At 41.7% G+C, this 23,737-nt stretch overlaps 1 protein-coding gene across 2 annotated transcripts in view; it reads left to right on the forward strand.

The window, feature by feature from the left end:
- The window catches only part of CMTM4 (CKLF like MARVEL transmembrane domain containing 4), a 38,314-nt gene that overhangs the window by 5,887 nt on the left and 8,690 nt on the right, over positions 1-23,737 (forward strand). For both annotated transcript variants that reach the window (XR_015716048.1, XM_087827559.1), the window contains exons 2-3: positions 22,426-22,602; positions 23,159-23,257. Coding sequence is in view for 1 of the 2 variants with exons in the window: in XM_087827559.1 (XP_087683685.1) it covers positions 22,426-22,602; positions 23,159-23,257 (276 nt within the window). In the remaining variant the exon portion in view is untranslated. The remainder of the gene's footprint in view (positions 1-22,425; positions 22,603-23,158; positions 23,258-23,737) is intronic.

Here is a 23,737-nt window from a genome sequence, read left to right on the forward strand (position 1 = left end):
CAATATAGTTAAAATACCAATTCTCCTCAAATTGATCTGTAGGTTTAACACAATCCCACAATCTCAGCAAGATATTTTTAGAGACAAACTGATTGTAAAATGTATACAGAAAGTCAAATTAGCCAGGCAGAGGGCTGGTGAAGGTTGGTGGAAGAGTGTTCAGGGCAGAGGGAGCAACATAACCTGAAGTCACCTTTGTTTAAGGGCTCTGTTTGTATTTATGTGTGTTCGGGTGAGGGTGAGAGGGGCACAGGCTCCAAGAATATGGACTTTGTCTCTTATCTCTGTGAGACTTGGCGAGTGGCTTGTTTACTTCAGGCCACAAGCAGGTCTTCTCAGTTGAAAACTGGGGCTATGATAGTACCAATGAGCCTTCCATTCAGAGTACTTAGCAAAGTGTCTCTCATATACCAAGTCATCCAAACCTGTTGGCACTAGAGAATATCTCTGAAATGATACAAGTTGAGAAACTGGTACCTGAGGGGGGGGGGGTCGAAGGGAGATTTATTTTTCACTGTATGTCTTTTCATACTTTTTAAATTGTATACCACATGCAAATATCTTCTAGTAATTAAAAAATTACTAAAATGTTAGCTGTTATTAGCTCTACGTTAGTATAGATTAGCCTTAAAGCTAATATACTGACCATAATCTTTAATTAACCTTTTAATACTGTCCTTATTTTATCATTTGGAGGCCCTTGAGAATGATTTGGATAACATAGCCCTTGAAGGAACTTGAAGTTAAAATTTTTATCAATGTTTTCCTATAAAGCAAGCATTCTCTACAATAGGAGTACTTAATATATTTGTTGAAGCAAATGGCAAAATTTCTTCCATTTGAAAGGAATGTACCCTCATTTATTAGTTAAAACATTGTATGGGGATATAATATACTATATAGCATGGTGACTATAATTAATAATACTGTATTGCATATTTAAGAGTTGGTTAAGAGAGTAGATCCTGAAAGTTCTCATCACAAGAAAAAAAATTTTGTAACTGTATGGTGACGGATGTTAACTACACTTATTGTGGTGATCATTTTGCAATGTATACAAAATACTGAATCATTATGTTATACACCTGAAACTAATGTTACATGTGAATCATATCTCAATTAAAAAAACACTAGAACCTTGAAGGAAATTAGGAAAAAATTTTAGTGTGACTGACTCAAAAAGAACTTTGGAATTTTTTTCTTTCAAAGGCTGCATAAGATCCCCTGATGATGGTTTCCAGTTTTTTGCTATTAGGAAGAATGCTTCATTAAATGGGCTGTATTCTTCTTTTGAATTCTTACTATTTTGTTACATTTCAAGGAGTGCTTTTATTAGATCAGAGGGCAATGTCCTTAAATTTCTTAACATTTAGAAAATTATGGACCTGGTCAGTGCTTTTCTCTATAACATACCTGGAGGTTTTGCTTACAACTACTTACCAGTTGGAGACGGTAAGACCTTCTGAGCTCAGTAAGACCTTCTGGCTTCTCCTGGGTCAGAGGGCCAAATTAATTCTCTGTTGACAGCCCTAGAGGACCATTGTTCTTAATTAGAAAGCAGTAAGAGCCTTTCCCAGGTCATGACACTTGAGAGGATGCTTAGAGGAGGAGGCAAGTACAGGAGGGTATGTGCTCCGCTGAAGCCAAGATGCTTCTTCCTCCTGGGGGAAAGGATGCCTACCTGGGTTCTGGAGAGAGGCATGTTTCCAGCTTAGAGGTATTTCTGGATTTACCTGGGCTGCAGTACATAGGTGATTCACCCCATTAAGGGCCGAGGTCTGTATGGCAGCTGAGGCTGATTATTTTCTATCATGGTCCTCTTGTTACCTCCCCGAGCTGTTGAAATAACCTGGAAATACCAGCATTCTGACCTTCAACTCACAGCCACTATCACTGCCTCTTTATTCTTATTCCTGGAAGTAGCTCCAAATCCTTTTGTAGGATGAGGTCATATTTCTTTGAAAAATAACGTTGTTTGTTAGAGTATAGAGCAGTAGTCAAAGGCCTGTGACTGTGATCACAGAGTCTAAATTTTCCCAGACAGTCCCAGTTTCCTGTGCTGTCTCATTAGACCGTGTGTAAGTACATCCTAAGTTTTGAAAAATCATTCACTTTAAATTACAAAATATTCCAAGCACTGTGATTACAGTAATTCATATAACAAGTATCCATGTACTGAGAATGTGTCCTGAGATTTTTGTCTGGAAAATCAGATTATTCCTGGGGTACAGGCCATGTATTCAGGAGAAGTAAAAAAGCAGGATAAGATGAGCTGGGGCTTGGATTCTTTAGCAAGGTGGGACTCAGGGCCCAGAAGGAGGAAGGGTAGACCAGGAGAGGTAGAGAACAGGAGAAGTAGAGAGTATGAGAGCAAGGCTCCCTCGCCAAGGGGATGGCCTGCATCTCATGTGGTGGCTAAAAGCCACTTTAAACTTCCAAAGGCTCAGTTCAAAGTGGTCCAGGGCTGGGAGCTGGCCTACAGCTGGCTGAAGAGGGAACAGATGAGAGGAAGGGTACAGAATTCAGAAGTGACACTTCTGGGACAAGGTCTTGTTTTTTAGTATTTGGAAACTCCTATTTTTAAGCAGTTAACTTTTTGATGGGGGGATTTTTGTGTGAAAAATTCTCACTTAAAGGGAGGCCCAGCCCTCATCTCAGCCCCTCTTGTGTGTGGCCTTGTCTCCTCACAAGAATTTGTCACTGGTTTTCAAGGGGAGTCTCCAGGGTGTCCCAGAGTTGATTACTGTAGAAATGGAGGATTGAGAATCAGGCTGAGGGACTGGGTACCAATTCTATTTCAAAAAGTCTAATATAACCTGCATTAAACAGGCCAATTTTTTAGACTGGAGTTTATGGAACTGATTATTTCATGTTGATTGGAAGTTTTGGTTAACATCTGATTAACTTACTCCTGCCTCAGAGTCTTTGCGTTTGAGGTTTATTCTTTTATCCCTGGCCTCCCAACCCTTTCCCAAAAATGCCCACTTGGCTCTGTTCTTCAGAATTGCTGTTCTTCTCTTCTGCTCAAAAGAGCTTCCCAACCTCCCAATCTAAAGTAGGACACTCTCCTGTCCCTACTCTGTCCCCCTCACCCTGCTGTGTTTACCACCTGACTAGATCAACTTCAACTAGATCAACTTCGTGAGAGCAGAGGCGTGTTATAAGTCTCCTGCTTTATCCAGTGTCTAAAACAGTGCCTGGCACATAGTAAGGGATGAATAAACAGTTGAATAGACATATCTGTTTAATGAAAGAAAGAAACAATGGATTATTACTTAATGTAGTTGGTAAGGTCAACTTATTTGAAAACATGAGATCTGTAAGGGAAAAATAATGTATATATTTGTGAATAAATAAACTTCTGGACTCTGTTCTAAGTGGAAAATGTTGGGGAGGAAGTATGGAAATAAAATGCCATTGTAATTATTTTTTCTTTTTTTAACTGTAAGTTTTAAAAGTGTATTCACTGCTACTAGGAAACAGAAGCTTTTGCTTAGGAGACAGATTTTTGTAAAAGTGGGGGGGACCATAAGAGGCTTTGCCAAGCCTTTTGCTTAGGGAAGTGTAAAATGAAAACCAGGGATTCTGTAATTATTATTGAAGTTGTCTGCTTTCTGCTTAATGTTTTGGGAGAGAGGGTCACTCAGGATCTGCCAAGCTAACATTTTGAAAACCCTTAGAAGCAGACACTTAATGTGTAAAGAAGGAGTCACAAGTGGAATTGAGGCTGAGGGTCCTAGTGGTTGTTTTTATAAAGGTCTCTGATTAAAATAGAGTAACAGCAGTTCATGGGGTCTGAGAAGTGAGGCCTCTATCTTCTGGAGGCAAGAGAGAACCATAAGAAATATTGCCATCCAGAATTTTGTCTCTGGACGTTTCAAATGATTGGTTAAATCTGGGAATTAAATGGGTTAATAAACACATAAAATGATCAGAGTTTAATCAGATGTGGATAGTTTTGGATGGTTTCTTTTTTGCCACTGCAATTTGATGACTGGCGTAGTGGAAGCCTTCATTTTTGTGGTTTCTCGTTTATTCCAGCACAGCTATGAAAAACAGTTTAAGGCTAAAAGATTTTTGTGCCAATGGAAAAAAAAAAAACCACCCCAGGAACAATGGTTCTTCCAGTGGTAGTTGCTTCTTTAACTTGTCTACTTTCAGCCATTTTTGGTTCAAACCCTATATATGTGTACAATTTGAGATCGAGAGTTGGCTAAATAACTTTAGAGTTAGATCAAGATCACTAGCTAGATGTTGGTAAAAATTCTAACATATTCTCTCCCTTTAAAAAAATCTATATTTTATATATGTTTGAATGCCTAGGTGGGGGCAGGTACTGTTAGACATACATAAATAGTACAAAAATCCTGCCTTCTAGGGGCTCCCAGTCTTCTTGGGGATGAGGGTTTGGTATGGGACAGGGAAAGCACACAAACCAAGTGCTCTAATAGAAGCTGGGGACAGTGGGCCTGGCAAGGAAGACCTTGTGGCCTTCTGGCAAATGGGCACATTCACATGTTGAGTATTGATGTCAGTGCCTGGTGTAAGGTGTGGTGTGTCCTGTGGAGAAGGAATATACCAGGTTCTGGGAGTCGAAGGCAACCCTCAGAAAGGGGTGGTAAGAAGGTGAACCAGGCAAAGGTATGGAAGGGAGAGGGTCTGGGGAGAGATGAGGAAGACCCAGGTTGGAAAGGGCCTGATTTGTTAGGTTAATGAATTTGGATTTTCTGAAAGAGATGGGAGTAGTTAGAACTGTGGCTGCTGAGCACTTGAAGTGTGGCTGGTATGAACTGAGATGTACATAAGTATAAAATATACCCTGGAGTTTGAAGGTGTAATAGGAAAAAAATGTAAAATAACTTAATTTTTTATATTGATTTGATTTTGAAATAATATTTTGACTATATTGGGGTAAATAAAATATACTATTAAAATCTACCTGTTTACAACTTAACACACAGATCATCAAGACCTGCCGAATACAGGATTTAGCCAGATGGGTTCAGTAATATTATTGTCATAGGGGAACAAAGAAAGTCTCCAGTATTCTGTTCTAAATCTCTATTGTCCAAGGCTACTCTGTACAGTTGGCAGGTTGTGCACTGCACAGTGAGTCTAGCTGAGAGGGTGAGGGAGGCTGAGAACCAGCTGCATGCTCTGCTTGCGAAGGCACATGCCCTGGCACTGGAGGAAGGGTTCCCTATTCCCAGTTCATTAGCCCAGAGGGGGTGTCATTTTCAGTTTGCTATCCTCTTGCCAAGCCAAGTTCCCACCCAGACTGGGATCTGTTTCTAACTGGCACAGGGGTGCTGTATGGAGCAGCTCGTATCTTATTTATTTAAGTGGGAAACTTATTCTAGAGACATGGCTTAACTGGCATATTAAGCTTTGTGGGAGAGTGTATTTTTAAATAAGACTAAGTAAAATAAAAATGTAAACTTTAAATTTAATTTTTCAGATATAGTATTTTGCACAGATTTGTTTTGAATTAGTAAGCGTGTGCAGGGCCTTCCAGCATTCCGGGTGGTCCTCTGTGAGGCATGTAGATGACGATGTATTCAATAGTGCATGACTGAATGAATGAATACAGCTAAAAAGGTAACTTGCTGCTTCGTTTCTACAGAAGCTCCCATGTTGTTAAAATAAAAAACTTTCAGTCCTGCTCAGAACCTAAATTATCATTAAAACATCTGTCATACTGTTGATGTGTGATGGGTAGTTGAGGTTGGTGCAGATAACCCCATACAGTTTCCACTCCAGGAGTTCCTATCTAGTGTGTGCACTGAGGAGCCTTTGTGACTGACTGGGTAAGCTGCACCCAAGGCCGAGCCCATCCCTGCAGTGTTGGGCAATTCTGAGTTGCCAGGAAGAGACACATGGGTTCCTTTTGGGTTTACTCAGGACCAGGTAAACCAGGCCTTAGAGGGAACGCAGGGAGAGCCAAGCAGCTGGGCCTCATGAATCTTGGGGGTTTTACTTAAGTGAGTTCTTCACTCAAAAGGACTCATTTTTCTTTCAAGCTACTCAGTCGAAAGGCAGCCCATTGCTCCTGGGTTATAAAGGGCCCATGTCCTCCCTTCATAGACTGGACTGTGACCCATTCAGATCTAAAAGAGGACTGTGCTCTGCCCAGCTCAATGCTGGCCCTACTCTAGCCTGAGGCCCACCAAGTGCTTCATCCTCTGACAGTGGGGCCTGCTTATGGGGGGGGCATCTGTCCATCACGCTTATCTGGCAGGGGCTTATGAGCACTGACAGGCTTGGTCTGAGAACTTGGGGGCAAAAACTGGCTGGTGGGGCCCAGGGGCCATGGTCCTACTTTGAAGGGCAGCCTATGGCACTGTGTCTGTCCCAGATAGCCAAGGACTGGCTGCCATCGACCTGAAAGAATCCCAGGAGTAGGTCTGGTCAAGGACCTGAGTGGAGTTTGAAAACCTTGCCAAAGAAGGTAGTTTTCTTAATAAAATGTGAACGTTCTGCTTGGTTGCTTCCAAGAAGAAAAAACTGGCTGAGGAAAATGCTGTTTTAAAGTAAGTAGACTGGGGGGAGGTATGTGGAGAGCATCGCTGCCTGACTTGTTTGCAGTAGGAAGCACAATCTTTTGCTGTAGGAATGCCGTATTAAGAGGCCCTACGGGACAAACCACATTTCACTGTTAAGTAGCTGCACAAAAGTACAGGACAGCATTCAGACTCTGTAGTGTGTACCCTGAGGTATTTTCTGTAAATGATGGAGTAATCCAAAAAAGCAACGCTTAAAGGTCAGAGGAATCATAAAAAAATGCTTGGGGCCATGGTCGGTGTTGCTCAGTGGTTAGAGCATTGGCCTGCACACCAAAGGGTTGCAGGTTCGATTCCCAGTCAAGGGCACGTACCTGGGTTTCAAGTTCGCGTGCGGGAGGCAACCAGTCGATGTGTATACACTCTCACAGTCGATTCCCGCCCCCCCTTCCCGCAACTGTCTCTGAAAAGCAATTGAAAAAATATTCTCAGGTGAGGATTAACAGCAAAAAGAATGCTTAGGCAACGTGGTAGGCCTTGCATTTTCCGATAGAGATATATTTGTACATATTATAAATATATTCTGATAGATTATTTAAAATCATTCTAGGTTTGACTGCTCTGATGCTAACTTGTTGACTGTGGTTGAATTCCAGAGAGCACATCTGATTGGCCTGCTTACTACTGTCTATTTGGGTGGGGCTTTCCCAGCCAGACCAGATTTAGAGGTGCTTGACCAGCCTGTGGGTTGGCTGCCCTTGGATCAGTTGCCCACCATCTCCTTGTGCACTCAGGGTCCTGAGCATGACACCCCTGTGGAAGGAACAGCCTGAGGTCACTTCTTTTAGGGATGAGGAGGAGGGATGGAATAGCTCTTGGAGGTATCAGTGAGCATACTGATCTTTTCCTGTGACATGACTCTTACTCTCTCCATCACAGGCCTTGCTTCAGCTCTACCCTTTTCTTCACATCTATTCCAAATTTCCTGGTCTCCTCCTAGGTCCACTCCCTTGCCTTTTTGTTCCATATCAGGATCCATTCTGCCTCATCACCATCACTCACAGACCTCCTCCCATCAGAATACCTTTGCCACTTGTCTGATTCCCCCCCCCCCCCTTTATTCAGAGACACTGGAGAAGCTTTCCATATTTCTATTCATCGTGTTGCAGCCACACATCTGGTAAAGTGTCTTTTGGAAATCCGGTACTGTATGAGGCTTACAAGTCTCCTTTTTGTCAAGGAACACAATCTAAGTCATATATAAATTGATCTGTAATATAAATATCACATTTTTAACTTGAATGCTATTTTCCAAAATGGAAAAAAAATATTTTCTGATTATAAAAGTATTGTGTCTCTTGTTTAAAAAAAAATCCAACTATAGAAAATAGTGAAAAATTTAAAATCACCAGTATTCTCATTAGCTAGAGAGAACTTCCATTAATGGATATATATTGTTTTAACTTTTTAAAAAAATATGTCTATTGATTTCGAGAGAGGAAGGGAGAGGGGGAGAGAGATAGAAACATCAATGATGTTAGAACCATTGATCGGCTGCCTCCTGCACATCCCTGACTGGGGATTGAGCCCGCAACCCGGGCATGTGCCCTGACCGGGAATTGAACCTCGATCTCCTGGATCCTGGGTTGACACTCAACCGCTGAGCCATTCTGACCGGACGATATATATTATTTTAGACGTTGTTCCTTTGTGTTCATACTTGTAAAAATGGGATATTATACATTGGGTATGGCACAAGTGTTGTTTTTTTTAGTTATAAATTCATATTATTGCTTTTAAGAACTTTTTACAATATACATACAGAAAAGTGCACAAATCTTCAGTATTCATCTAATGTCTCAACATTATGTCTCATTATGCTTTAGATCCTCCCTGGTTGGCCCCATTCAGTAGACCACCCTGCCTTGCTTTTGTTGGGTTGCCATTTTGGAAATGGATTCGTTTCTTTCTTTAGAATATGTTTGTTTTGTTTCATGACTGAGTGACAAAATTGAAGACTTTTATTCTGTATTTTGGATCTGGCAAAACAGCAATTAAAAGCTGATTTGGAATTTGTCATATCATGGTTTTGGATTAAACCAACAAGGAAGAATTCTATTAAGGGAATGCACATCATTTTCTTTCTAAGAAAACTGCCAGAAGTTTGAACTATGGAAGTTTGGGTGCATGCCAGGGATGTTGGTGGTCTCCACATGTGCTATTTTAAAAATTAAAATACAATAAAACTTACTTTTTTGGATATACAGTTCTATGAGTATTAACACATACATACGTTCATGTCGCCACAACAGTTAGGATACAGAATAATCCCAACCCACAAAACTTCCTCATTCTCCTCCTTTGTAGTCACACCCAACCCTTGACAACCACTCATCTGTTCCCCATCACTATAGCTTTGTCTTTTCCAGAATGTCATATGAATGGAATCATAGAGTATGTAAACTTTTAAGACTGTCTTTCACTCAGTTTCATGCATTTAAGATTCATTCATGTCGTTTTATCAATAGTTTATTCCTTTTCACTGCTGATTAGTTTTCCATTGTAGGTTTGTACCACAGTTTCTGTATTCATTTACCTGTTGAAGGACATTTGGGTTGTTTACAATTTTTGGTGATTATGAGTAGAGCTGCTATAAATGTTCATATACAGTTTTTGTGTGAACATAGTTGTTTTTTTTTTTTTAATATGTCTTTATTGATTTAAGAGAGAGGAAGGGAAAGGGAGAGAGATAGAAGCATCAATGATGAGAGAGTCATTGATCGGCTGGAGACAACCGATCAATGTGTCTCTTTCACACTGATGTTTCTCTCTCTCTCCCTTCCACTCTCTGAAAAGCAGTGGAAAAAAATATCATCGGGTGAGGATAAATAAATAAATAAAAAGAAGAGGTTTGTGACCACTCAGCTCAGCCTCTGCCACCACAGTTTAAGTCTTTTACTTCATCCTTTACTGACAAACATTTGGCTTTAGCATGACCGATGTCGCCTCAAACCTGTTGACTGCCCTCTTCTATTCTGTATTCCAATAGCTTAATCTTTGAACCTTAAGTGTTTGCCAGTTCCAGTCAACTCATGGCATCAGCCTGGCCTCCTATACTGTTGGGATAATTTTGAAGCTTGTCCTCTTACATATTAACAATTCCAAGTCTCTTATCCACAAATATAGCAAATGATAAGACAGCCCTGTGTGTTTTTCCCCAAATAGTTGCTAGAAACTTAAGTGGGCAGGGGCCATCCCGAAGGTCCTTCACCTGAACCTGTGTTCTAGGCTGACATGAAACATTAATTATCACCCTTTGGGTAGTGTTCAGTTACCTGTGGGTATGGTTTAATGGTCGTTTATTAGATGGCTCTTCATTCCCCATTGGTTGGTCTGTCATTGACCAGCTCTTTACTGAGTGCCTGTTGCCGGGGGAGGGGATAGAACAGGAAACCAGATAAACACGATTCCTGAGACGAGCTACCTGGCAATAAACTGGAGTAAACACGGGAACAAGGCATGTCTGGGGGCATTTCCTCATTCAACTCAGTTTGCAGGAGAGGCTCAGGCTACAGGGCAGCTTGTGTTAAGTGCTTGGAGGAGATGGAGGTGAAGCCTGGAGGGGGAAAGGCTAATTGTGGAGGGATCATGCAAGGCTTCCCAGAGGAGCTTTGCATTAATCTTTTTACCTGCTTGTTTTAAAATTACTTTTTAAAGAAATCACACAAGTAATACTAATTTATTTTAGGGGGAAAAAATCAGAAAGTACCCATAAGTTAAAAGAAGAAAACAGATTTCCTGGAATCTTACTAATCAGAGATGAGCACCATTCACATTGTACATAACACTTTTGTTTGTGTGTGTTTATTAACGTGTATATATGGGTGTGTACACACACACAATACAAATTGCTGAATAACATGACTATTTTATGCATGCCTTTACCAATTGACTTCAAAGCATTTCATTTTTTAATTTTTCTATTTTTTATTTTTATTTATTTTTTAAAGTTTGCCAGTCTTTTTTTTTTTTTTTTTAAATATATCTTTATTGATTTCAGAGAGAGGAAAGGAGAGGGAGAGAGATAGAAACATCAATGATGAGAAAGTCATTGATCGGCTGCCTGCTGCATGCCACCTACTAGGGATCCAGCCCGCAACCTGGGCATGTACCCTGACCGGGAATCGAAGCCCGATCGCCTGGATCCTAGGTTGACACTCAACCCCTGAGCCACGTCTGGCCAGACTCTATTTTTTATTTTAAATTTACATACATTTCACTTTTTATCGTGGACAGTTCTTTGAGTTTTGACAAACGTGTAAAGTCATGTGTCCCCTACCACAAAATACAGAATAGTTCCATCAGCCCTCAAAATTGTCTCATTCTGCCCTTTTTTATCAACCCCTTTCTCTACTGCTACTCAACCCCTGGCAACCAGTGATTTTGTTTCCATCCCTATGTTTTGCCTTTTCCAGAATGTCACATAAATGGAATCACAAAGTGTGTATCCTTTTGAGTCTGGCTTTTTTTCACTTAGCATGATACATTTGAAATAGCCTTCCATGTTGCTGTGTGTATCCCTGGAACGCCTGCATCAGTAGCTTAACAGCCTTTGGTGATCATGGCTTTAGGTCAGTGGCTCTCATTGGAGGTATGAGGAGATTTTGCCCCTCTAGGGGACATTTGACAATATATGGAGACATTTTTGGTTGCCATCACAGGAGCTGAGTAGAGTTCTGGCATCTAGTGGGTAGAGGCCAGGGATGCTGCTAAACATCGTACAGTGCGCCCTGGCTGGGTGTGCATAAAGTGTTATGCACATGTGAACGGTGCTCATCTCTGATTAGTAAGATTCCAGGAAATTTGTTTTCTGCCATTTACTTAACACTCATTATGTGCCAGGCATGGTGTTAAGTATTTTACATTTAATCCTTGCAGCAACTCTGTAAGATGAGAATTGACCCCATTCATTTCACAGATGAAGAGAGGCCCAGAGAAGAGAGGTAACATGCAGAGTCACAGAGCTAATAAGTGGCAGAGTTGAAACTGGAACTCGGTGCTCTTTAACTACTATGCTGAGTGACTGTGCTAATGGCTGGTGATGCCATTAACTGAGTCAGGGAAGAGGATTTTTGTGCTCACATTGGTGGGTACTGGGGACATATACATTTACGCGGAGATGCCCAGTGTGGGGAGTGTTGCAGCCAGGGTCTGGGGCTTAGAAGTTCAGACTAGAGAAGTAGATATGAGAGTTGGAGTCCCTATCAGAGGAATCTGTTGGGTACATGTGTCTGCCGAGAAAGCAGCACGACAAAGCCCCGGGGAGCAGTTGAGAGGCGGCAGGATAGGAAGGGAGCAGTGGAAGCCAAGGGTGTGTGGAAGGGGAATCAGCAGTGCCCAGTGCTGTAAGGGGTTCAGGGGCTGGGTTTGAACCCCCACTCTGCTACTAAGGAGACTCTGATCTTGGATGGGTTGCATAACATCTTTTCCTCAGTTTTCTCATCAATAGGATGGTGATTAAAAGCCATGTTCTTCTTTGGGTGATAAAAATGGTCTGGAATTACATAATGGTGATGGTTGCATAACTTTGAATATACTAAAAGCGTGAATTACACACTTTAAATGGGTGAATTTTATGGTATGTGAATTATATCTCAGTTAAAAACAAGAAAACCAACCATGCTCCTTACAGGATGGAATGAAGAGGAGAAAATGCTTGTGGCAGTGCCCAGCACAGCATTTGACCAAGAGTAGAAGGACTTAGCAAATACTGAATTTCTTAAGAGGACTACGGGGGTCACACGTTGTAGGGGTCACTGTTCTTATTGTCTCTGGAGCTGTGGACACCATTTATAAAGACTGTGGTATATTTGTGTGATAAGGTAGGGAGGAAGGTACCAGACTCCACAAAGTCCCTGAATCTGTGGCAAGGCCGTGGGGGACTCAGGTTTGGCCACTTAAGGAGGCTCCTCTCTTGGACCCTCCCTCATTTGGATGATGCAGAGGTGCTGGGCTGCTGGCCCACAGGTCTCACAGCTGGGCTGCGTTTTCCAGGTGGACCTCCTCCTGTCCTCTTAGGATTTATGATTCACTATTTTAGTCCAAATTAATCTTTATAAAAAAGCTACTCGTCGTCTTCCTGTTTCTCATTCAATGAGAAAAGCAGTGCTCTTTTCCCCATTCAGTTAAGGTGGTTTGTCAGAGATGTTAGGGTAGGGAGGTGCCCAAGGATTAAAGCAGAGCGGAAGGGAAGGGGGAAGGGTTTGCTTTTGAATCATGTGGGGATGTGACGCTGCTCTCTGGGATTTCTGCTTTCTCCATGAAGCTGGGACGTGAGAAAGGACGGGGGAATGGAAAACTCGAGTGCCAGCAGCAGTTAAACATCTTCAGATGTGTATGGTTTGAAGGCAGCTTGTTTCCTGTGTCCTCTACATGTGCCTCATTAGTAATTTAAATGGCTTGAAAATGCAGCTTTGGGGCAGGGTGGCATTTGCAGTAACATGTTGTGGGTATTTTTTTGGCAAGAAAGATGCTGATCGTCCTGTGGTTTTCTGAACTCATGTGCAATTATATCATCAAACCACAGAATAAGGTTTTATGGACTTTTTTTTAAAAAACAAGGAAATATTTTGCACTTCACTGGGTAACACTGTCTGTGTGCTCTAGGTAGTTGGCTGTCCAAAACTATTTTAATTTGTCCGAGACTGTGATCTGCTGTGACAAGCCATTGATGACAAGTAGCCCCTGGGTTTAATATGTGTACATTAGTGCTCGCGATGTTGTAAGTGTAACTTATGTTAAAGGTGAGAGTCTTGCCAGAAAAAAAATTGAAATACAATCTCCTGAGTTCAGCTCTTAACTTATGTATGACTTTAGGATTCCAAAATAGTGAAATTATTTACACAGTAGAGCCCGGCTTGAAAAACGTGTCAGGAGCACTAGCTGAGTAGGCCTGTGACGAGGGCCAAGCTCAGACCAAACCAAGCCCACAGCTTCCTGGAGCCATAACAGCCTTAGCCCTTCTCTCCTCAAATGAAACAAAGCCTTTGGGGGTTGGAGTAAACACAGCTTGGGGTGTGGCTGGTTGGGCTGCCAGCTGGGCATACCTGACAGAGCTACCACCGCCCTGGTCCTCTCAGCTGCCTCTTTCCTTCTGACCGCCCTGAGCCCTTGGCAGCCTCCCCCTTTTGTCCTCAACTCTCCTTTCTTCATAACAGTAAGGAACTTATTTGCCTGTGCCCCTGCCTCCTTTGCTTAACTAATCCTACCTGCCTAATTAGTGCTCCCTGCCAGCCTGGGTGGCGTTAGACCCGAGGGCATCCCTGCCCTTCCAGAGCAGGTAGTGTTCTTCATTCTCTGCATCTCTCAGATTCATAGCTTGGACACTGTTTATTTAGCTGCAGAAAAACAATGCAACCAAAGATCACATGCAGAGACATTGATTGCAGGTTAAATAATTTATACCTGCATTTAGCTCCTTAGATTCGGAATCAAAAATATTTGCTTATTGTTGTATTGTCTCAGGGGAGAGGAGGGTAATATTTTAAATCCACCTTCCCCATGGGATGGCCTCCCCTGAGGGGAGCAACTTGTGGATTATTTTTACTTAGAAAAATACAGTAGTAGCTAGATCCCTTTGAGAATGGGTAATCAGGTTGTATGCTTTGTCAGGAGACCCCATGGCACTGACTACCTGGGTTTCATATTGTGTTCCTTGAAGAGAAATCATATAGTGATGCTTTTTCCCATGGTCAAGTGTGTGGGGAAGGAATAGACTCTGGATAAGTTATATGTTATCTGGTATATGAGAATGAGGTATGGGGAGGAACTAGCTTTGGGGCCTTGGCCAAACCTGGACCACAAGATGGAGATGCCACCTGCTTCCTGAGTGGGTGGGAGTATGAGAGATAATGGACTGTGCCCAGTAAAGAGCTTGAGAGCATCCTTACATTATTGATGCTCCCTAAATGTAATGCATTGTTATTCTGCGGTGCCTGGCAATGCACAGCTAGCTATTTGAGCCCCTTCTGCAGACCATACAACATGGCCTGTGAGCTTATGTTTTAAGGTGATCTGTCATTTAACTGACAGGTACATATTACAGCAGCTTAAAACCCCTGGCCTCAGGATTCAGAAAGATGGTGGGGAAAGGCCGTGTGCCTCTCCTGTGGTTCTAGCTTCAGGATCCTGTCGTTGCACCAGCTGTGAGTTGAGAATGGAGCTGGTTTCTGAAGTGCAGTCACTTTTTCGCCCCTCTACTGCCCTCTCTGGGTTCTCAGTTCTGCACATCATGAGGTCTTCCAGCAAGAAGCAGCAGTTTAACAACTTGCCTGTTGGGTCTTTGTGGCTCAATACAAGCCATGTGTCATCTTTCAAATATTTCTTTCAGTATTTGTGGGAAGAGAGACACTTTAATTTTGAATGTGCTAGAGTTGATTAGAACATGGTTTGATACTGAAGGTACTTTGGACCCTTTTGTGTGTGTATGTTCATCACTCAATTAACAAGGTCCTGAGGGTCCTCAGTAGTTGCTACCCTGTTGCGTAAATGAGGTTCACTTTTTTCTCTGTGCATTGAATTGTGCATGACCTGACAAAGTTGAGTACTGACCAACTTTGCTTTTTGTGTTTCCCTGACTGGTTTTCCTCCAAACACCGTGGTGTAGTGTTAATAGTTGTGCTGAGGGGAAAAAAAAAATTCTGTGTTCAGGTAACATAATCCATGCATCCAATGAAGGCAAATTGTGAAGCTTTTTAGAACTGTTAATTTGCTGATGTGCTCTGAGTACCCCAAGACCGGGGATACAGTAATAATGGAAATAGCATGGGGCTTAGTATGGGAAACTCCAAAGCTGTGTGGCTGTGGGGGCCACAGCCAAGCACGATGTGTGAATTCATGGCTGCTTCTCTGTAACTGAAAAGGTAAGATTGCATTAGTAGTTTTCAAACTTAAAAAAAAAATTTTAAGCACAACAGAAATATTTTCCCAATGTGTAAACCAGACTGATGATTTGCAAACTGTGCTTCCTGGAGCATTGGTTCAGGAGAGTATTAACAGGTGTGTGTTCTTTGGTCAGGAATGTTCAAGAACCACTGCTAATGGAAATATAAATATGAAAACAGAGGTACTTTGGTGAGGGGACTAGGTTCTGTCCCTACCCTTCACCTCGCCCCCAATCACACTACCTCAAGTGTTCTGCTTTTCCTCTAAGACCACCTGAGTCCAACCCTCTCCCAGAAGCTTCTAAAGCCTTCTGTTGCTGCCCAAACCCTCAGTGACCCTTCGCCTGTCAGACCTCAACACCTCCCTGGTTCTGAGCCCCTGGCACCTGGTTAGTTATCTGTCTTTGTGAGTATAATGGGGGTGTTGGCTGGGTTGGAACTGGGACTGAAGCACAGCAGCCTCCAAGTGCCACAGAGCCACCAGGGTCACTGAAGAAGTTGTCTGGCTACATAGGAGCCACTACAGATTCACATTGTCGTAGATGTCTTCAAATGGATAGTCATTTTTGTGTCTGGTGGTTTTTAAGGCTCCTTAAAGTTGTTTTTAAATGCTGTGATTTTTGCTTGTTTGTATATTTAAAAATGAACTTCATTAGATCATTTGATAAACTGATGATTAAGGAAGATTTGGATTTTGTCTGACCTTTGAAGAGTTCCTCATGGATATTAGGGACATTGTTACTTCCTGGGGGTCCTTGCCATCACATTAGTGAGAGTAAGCTTAGCCTTTTAATTTTTATTTATTTTATTATTATTATTAAAAATATATTTTTGTTGATTTCAGAGGGATGAAGGGAGAGGGAGAGAGAGAGAGAAACATCAATGATGAGTCATTGATCAGCTGCCTCCTGCATGCCTCCTGCTGGGGATCGAGCCCGTAACTCGGGCATTCGCCCTGACTGGGAATGAAAACTAACTGTGATCTCCTGGATCATGCAGCTGCTGAGCCATGCTGGCCCGGCAAGCTGGGCTTTATTATGTGCTAGCCTTGAGTCTGTTTCACGCCCACTTCCTGTGCTTCCAGTGTAGTGGTGGCCAGGAAATAGGACTGTGTGCTATCAAGGAGGCTTTAGAGATGATGAATTCTTCTGATAAAGAAAGGATACCAACATGGACTTGCAGAGTGACTTTCATTTTCCATTAAATTTTTTGTCATTTAAAAATATTCCTGACTGATTTAAAAACAAATAAGGATTGAGAGCACTAACATTTAACTCACAATAAACCTGGATGTTTCGAAAAGTGTTTATACATAGAATATTTAATTAAAAAATTAAAATACATATTTATTGTAGACATTTTGAAAAATTAAAGAAGCCAATTTAAAAAAAAAAAGTCTACTTACAATCTTAACCACATAAATGGATTCTTGAAATTCTGAATACTTTCTTTGTTTTAAAAGAGTTTTAGTAACATAGTCCATATTTTTACCATTACAATCTGATAAGAGTTTGTTTGTAAGACCATTTGAATCTGGCATCTTTAAGAGTGAAGGGGATGGTATATTTGTCCTGTAAATTTGCAGTCTCATGCTAGATACCCAAGGCATGTGCAAATATAACATTATGCCTTTCTAGTCATAAATGTATTATACTATAGTAACATACCTAAAACCTCAAGGTTTAACACAAGGGACATTTCCTTCTCACCCATGTTACACACTCATCTCAGGTCAGTGGTGAGCTGGCTGCTCATCAGCCTCACACAGAGGCCACCCCCACCTGAAACATTGCTGGTTGCTGTGGCTGGGACAGGGAGCATTGTGAAACTGTTCATGCTTACCAAAGGCTGCTGCCAGAGGTAACGGCTGCCTCATCCACTCACCTTTTGTTGCATAAAATCAGAAGTAGATCAGGTTTTGAGGGGCTTGAGACACATACAGTTTTAGAGGCCCACTTTAAGGAAGATATAAAATTAAAAATATAAAAGTAGGTAAAATAGTGAGTATTTAGAATGAGAACTACATTAAATTACAAATTTAAAAGTTGTTTCCTTTCTTTCTGGCCGGTGTGGCTCAGTGGTTGAGCGTCAACCCATGAACCAGGAGGTCACAGTTTGATTCCCCGTCAGGACACATGCCTGGGTTTCCGGCTCCATCCCCAGTAGGGTGTGTGCAGGAGGCAGCCAATCGATTCTCTCTCATCATTGATGTTTCTACTCTCCCTCCCTCTTCCTTCCTCTCTCTGAAAACAATGAAAAAAACATATTTTAAAAAAATGTGGCCCAGCCGGGCGTGGCTCAGCGGTTGAGCATCGACCTAGGATCCAGGAAATCATGGTTTGATTCCCGGTCAGGGCACATGCCCAGGTTGTGGGCTCGATGCCCAGGTTGCGGGCTCGATACCCAGTCAGGGATGTGCAGAAGGCAGCCAATCAATGACTCTCTCATCATTGATGTTTCTCTCTCTCTCTCTCTCTCTCTCTCTCTCTCTCTCTCCCTCTCTCTCCCTCTCCCTCTCCCTTCCTCTCTCTGAAATCAATAAAGATATATTAAAAAAAAAAAAGTGTTCCCTTTCTTTTTTTGGCTTCCACTAAGATGAATCATATTTGAATTTTGGTATGGTCAGTTAATTCTGAAAAATATATGAAGTCAACCTGAAATGTAGGTGTATGTCCAAACCAGTTTTTAGATTGCCGCTGCATTGTATCACATGTCATCATTTTCCAATCAATATGCTCTTATCCTACATACACTGACTTTCTGATGAATATGTGTAGGAGGTTGTCACTGGAACATTTGTTTCTTCAAGGCAGTTTCAATGCGTTGGAGGCAATTTTGTCATTTTATTTGGGATTGTTGGGCTTTGTCAGTTCAAGATTTGTCAGATAAGTCATGATGTGATCTGATACATTGGGATGCATGAACTGTAATCTACACATATGTACTTGCTCTTTGTAGTACTGCTACAGGTTTCTGCTCTACAAACCCTGGAATTCTAATAAGTTTTATTTTATGTGATTCCCACCAAAAAGGGAGAAAATATAGAGTGTGTTTATAATTGCATACACTGCATTATTGAATATATTCCTGATAGGGCACAACTTCTATTTAGATACCGATGAAAACACAGTTGTCCACTTATAGTATCATGCATTTGATGATCTGAAGAATTCTCCACAGATTAGCTTCTGGCTCCATATGTTTCAAACCCTTCACCATTCACACACTTCTGTGGCATTGTAGGACCCATTTATCTTGTGAATTTAGGGTCTGTTTCTTCATTAAGATGTCAGATCAAAGCATATCTGGAAGCCATTCTACAGTGGGAAAGCTGTAGTAACCATATGCATGAAAGTGAAAGTTAACGTATCTCTCACACAACTTTTAATTTCCCGAATCCCCAAAATGCCCATTGCTATTTCATCGGCACCTGGCAAAAGAAGTTGTTATAGTCAGGAAGTTGGCGTGGTGAGTGCTGAGTTCAGAAGTTCCGAAGCTTCATTCATCATCTTGAGAATAAATCTGCCTTGGGAAAATCTCATAGCACAAATTGCCAGCCCCACTATGTACCTGCCAGGTTCATGTATTGATGAGTGGTCCTGTTCATTACCATAGCCCCCCAGAAAGGCTGACAGTTGATAGAACATGGGCTAGAAAGTTCTAAAAAGTTTTATTGTAGCTTAATCAGCGAACCCCTTCTCCCTGCCTTCCTGCTTTTTGATACTGCCAATCATAATTAGTCGAAACTGTAGAAATCTGATAGCCTTTTAATGTCAGTTTACTCGTCAACTATGAAAATATTTACTCCTGGTCAGTGGGTAGGTGCTACATGGAAAGGGCTCTCTCCAAGGGCACCAGTGACCTCCGGATAACAAATACAGTAGCTGTTCCTTGTTTACATCTTGGATGTCTCTGTACAATTTTACATGTGACATTCGTGTACTTAAAAGTTGTTATAAGTTGAATGACTTTTGACTCTTTGGTTGCCTTGAAGTTGTTGGCTTCCAGTATAACTTTGAGTCCTTATTTTCTTCTTTTTGGTCAATGGGCAGGTTTTACTTCAGCAATGATTGTTAGATTCCACTGTGCTGGAGGAAAAATTGACATTTGCTATGCCAAAAGGCGGGCAAAAAAGGTGTACTGCTTGTTGGAAACAGTATTAGAAAACACCGGAAACACCTATCAATAGGGGATTGATTACAACATTGTATGTGTGTAATTGTGTATGTATCTGTCTTTCTCTCTACAGATGAATTATTGTGATTTATAATGACTTATTGTGATTTATAATGTGAAATATGTATTTTTTTCTTGATTCCATTTCTGGCACAGATCTCATAAAATCCTTAGCATTTCCTAAGGGATAAGAGGTATCTTTTGACATTCACAGCAGACCCCTTTTAACCACACCTGAGTTTGTGTGAATGCGATGACTTTTGGAAAGCACCTAAGGATGGGGGCTGGTTGCCAGGGGAACTAAACACTGATTAGAGTGTTGGAACTTTCAACCCCACTCACTGACCACTGGGAAGGGGAATTGGGGGTGGTGGTGGCTACAGACTAAGCTCTGTAAAAAACTCGAACAAGAGTTGATGAGCTTTCAGGTTGGTGAACTAAAATGTATCCAGGTGCTGGGAGGGTGGTGCACCTCCAACTCCACAGGGACAGAAGCTCCTGTGTTCCAGACCCTTCTGGACCTTGTCTTATGTATCTCTTCATCTAGCTGTTCAATTGTATCCTTTAATATCCTTTATAACGAACCATAATAGACGTTGTAATAAATCCAGAGCCTTTTCAGTGAGGTCTTCCATGGTCACTCTGCCTAAAATTTGAAACTCCCTTGCACCAGGTACATTTCATTCTCCTTCCTTGCTTTGATTTTTCCCTTGTACTTACCACTGCCTAACATACTGTATTTTTAATTTAATTTTTTTAAAGAAATCTTCAAAAAAATTATTTTAGAGAGGGAAGGAGGGAGAGAGAGACAGAGAGAGAGAAACATCAGTACAAGAGAGACACATCAATCGGTTGCCTCCTGTATTCCACCTGCTGCCTAGGTATGTGTCCTGACTGGGAACCGAACCTGCAACCTTCAGGTGTACAGGACAGCACTCCAACCAACTGAACCACACCATCCAGGGCTTAATTTAATTTTTAAAAACTTCTTCATTAGAATATGAGCTAGAGAGCAGGGAATTTTGTCTGTTTTGTTCACTGCTATATTGAATGGCCTATTAGATTAGCATATTCTTGTAACCATTTTTATTTTAATATTTAAGAATGTAGGTGTTACCTTCCCACACAAATATGGTTGAAGTTAGCATACCAGAAACATTTGTAACTCATCAGTATAGTGTGTTATTTCTTGCCCAAGATTGCTAGATCCAATTACAGGGGTAAAAAAAAAAGTTTAGGAGTTTCCCTTATATGAACCATTTCTTTGTGAATTGCTTGCAAGTCAGGCATGTAATTCAGGTGGAGAATTAAAGTCTATGGTTCTATAGAGAATAAGGAGGGCCATTAGGAGAAACACAAAATGTGTGCTTAAACACTCATGTCTTTAATGTGTTGATTATTTAAAAAATGTGAACATACCACATATTGTTAGAAAAGGTGTCTCTGTGTGAAAGTATTGCCAGGGGAAAAAACAGAGCCACCCTTCTTTTCTGTAGGGATGCTAACAAATATGTCAGGAATTGTTCTATGGGTTTTTAGTGGCTCCCTGAGCCCCCATTTGCTGACTGTGTGCAATTACTTTGCTTAACATCTTGGGAGTAGAGATGGACTGGATGTACCCTTAAAAAGCTCAGGAGGCATAATGGTACGTATAGGAAAGGGTAGAATTCAATCACAGACAAGCAAGCTTTCCTGGGAGAGGGTGCAGTCAGATGTCTGGCAGGGAGACACAATTAGGGAAGGCACGGTGAGGAGGTGGCACTGAGTAGAGCATTGAAAGGCATGAGTGGGTCCACAGTAGGTAGAGAAGGGTCCCAGAACAGCATATTCTTCCCATGCTACCCACGCTTAAATCATCTGAGGATCTTGTCAAAAAAGCAGATTCTGACTCTGTAGGTCAAGGAGAGGAGGTAGAGATCCTGCATTTCTAACAAGCTCCCTGGTGATGCTGTCACTGGCTCTAAGGACAGATCTGGAACCACTGAGCTGCTGCCTCCCTGTACTTCCTTGACCTTCAAGGTGGGGTCCGGCCTGGAAGCTGTGGTGTAGGTTTGACATGTGGTAGGTTGTGAGGTGCTCGGTTGAAGTGAAATAAAGGCCAGGAGCTCAAGACTGATCTGGTTTTAGGTGTGAGACCACCAGACCTTTTCTTGACCCCAGGGCCATTGACTCAGCCTTTTCTGGGCCTCCTCCTTTTCCTGAATTCTCCCTTTAGAAGTTCACGTGGTAATTTCCATTGGTATCTGTTTGACTTTATGATCTCCAATCTCTTGGAACATATTGCTAGAATGTTACTTTGATCCTTCAGAAAGAAATTGATTCTATTATTGGTAGACTTAATGTTTTTATCAACTGCTGGTCTTTTTGTGATCAAGTCCAATGATAACCTTTTAAAAAGCATAGCTCATGAATTAATTAAATGGGCCTCCTTTTTAGGGTAGAGACTATAAATTAGGAACGTGCGTAGGCAGTGTCCACTTACTCATGGCAGAGAAAAAACTAAAAACATTGCAGAGATGTTTCTTTCTGCTTCCTCACAAGGGCCACACCTCACCAGACTGGTTTCAGTGTCCTGTGGTGAGGGCTTAGCTGTCCACATTGAGGAATTTGGTGAAGGCTCCATACCTTTACACGCTTATGTAAGAAATGAACCAGGTCATACTGATAGCTATAACTGCCGTCCCCAGAGGGAAACTCTGTGGCTGTATATGGTGGTGGTGGTGAGTTTTATTTAAATGTAGCAGGCATGAGTACTCGGATGAGTACTAAATATATATACATATGTATATTTCCAATTTTCTTCCTAGATTTTGGCCCTGATTGCATTCATCTGCATAGAGACCATCATGGAATGCTCCCCGTGTGAAGGCCTCTACTTTTTTGAGTTTGTGAGCTGCAGTGCATTTGTGGTGACTGGAGTCTTGCTGATTCTGTTCAGTCTCAACCTTCACATGAGGATCCCCCAGATCAACTGGAACCTGACAGTGAGTATAAGTCACCACTCTCTGACTATGAAAGGATTGGCTGCTACTTGGCTCCAAGGGAAAGTTGGAATCTCTGTGTCATGTTTGGTTCCAGTTCATTGGTGAAGTGTGTTCTCTAGGTCTGGAAACAGTGTGCTGGAAATGTCACATATGGATGAGGGGATGTAGGAGAGGATTTCATCCGTTTCAGCACTTTCGGGACAAGGGAGCTTTGTCCATGCCAGCATGATTTGAATGAGTTTTTAAAAGATGACAATAGGACTCTAAGTGGTAATTAGTGTGCATGTCCTTGATAGGTTAGCAGTTTGGGTTTCTGTAATAAGTCATTAAGAAATGGTAACGTGTATTTTGCTGTGGTGATTTAATGAAGTAGCATCATAAACTGTTATCATCTTTGCCTGCCTTTGTATAACCAGCACCCTCGGACCATTGAGACTAAAATATGGTGCCAGCACAGAGGCTGGGTATTGTGCTTATTTTGAAAGTTCTTTAATGGCTTTTAGGGTAAAGTATGAGATGCTTCTTTTCAAATGATTTTATTTACCTTTTTCTTTAGGATTTGGTCAACACTGGACTCAGCACTTGCTTTTTCTTTATTGCTTCGATTGTACTGGCTGCTTTAAACCACAAAACCGGAGCAGAAATTGCTGCCGTGGTAGGTGAATGCGAGTGGTTAAAACACGGGCTGGTTTGTACACTTTTTGTGACTTGCTCTCCTCTGTCCCTTAATATGTGTCCTACTCATTGTCCTTTAGCGTTTTCTTTGCTAATCAAGTTGTTACTGGGCCAGTGGAGGTTCCAGTTCCTTCAGTGCTCTGGTTCTCAATGTGTGTTCCTAGAACAGCAGCCTCAGCATCACCCAGGAACTTGTTAGAAATGTCATTCTCAAGCTCCCTAAGAGCTACTGAGTCAGAGATTTTTTTAACCGGCCCTCCAACTGATTCAGATGCACGTTCAAGTTTGAGAACCACTGCTTTAGTCTGTTTCCAACAGGACCCTGGATGTCTGTCTGTTAATGGTATTGCTTTGAAGAGCCTTACCTGCCAGTGTGGGGGTCTTAATGAAGCAGAACACAGTCCTGACACCATTTAGTAGTCAGATGACATTTTCGCTCTTAAGGTAGAATGTCATGGGG

Source organism: Miniopterus natalensis, chromosome 18 (genome assembly GCF_054644295.1).
Source record: "Miniopterus natalensis isolate mMinNat1 chromosome 18, mMinNat1.hap1, whole genome shotgun sequence".
Taxonomy (NCBI): domain Eukaryota; kingdom Metazoa; phylum Chordata; class Mammalia; order Chiroptera; family Miniopteridae; genus Miniopterus; species Miniopterus natalensis.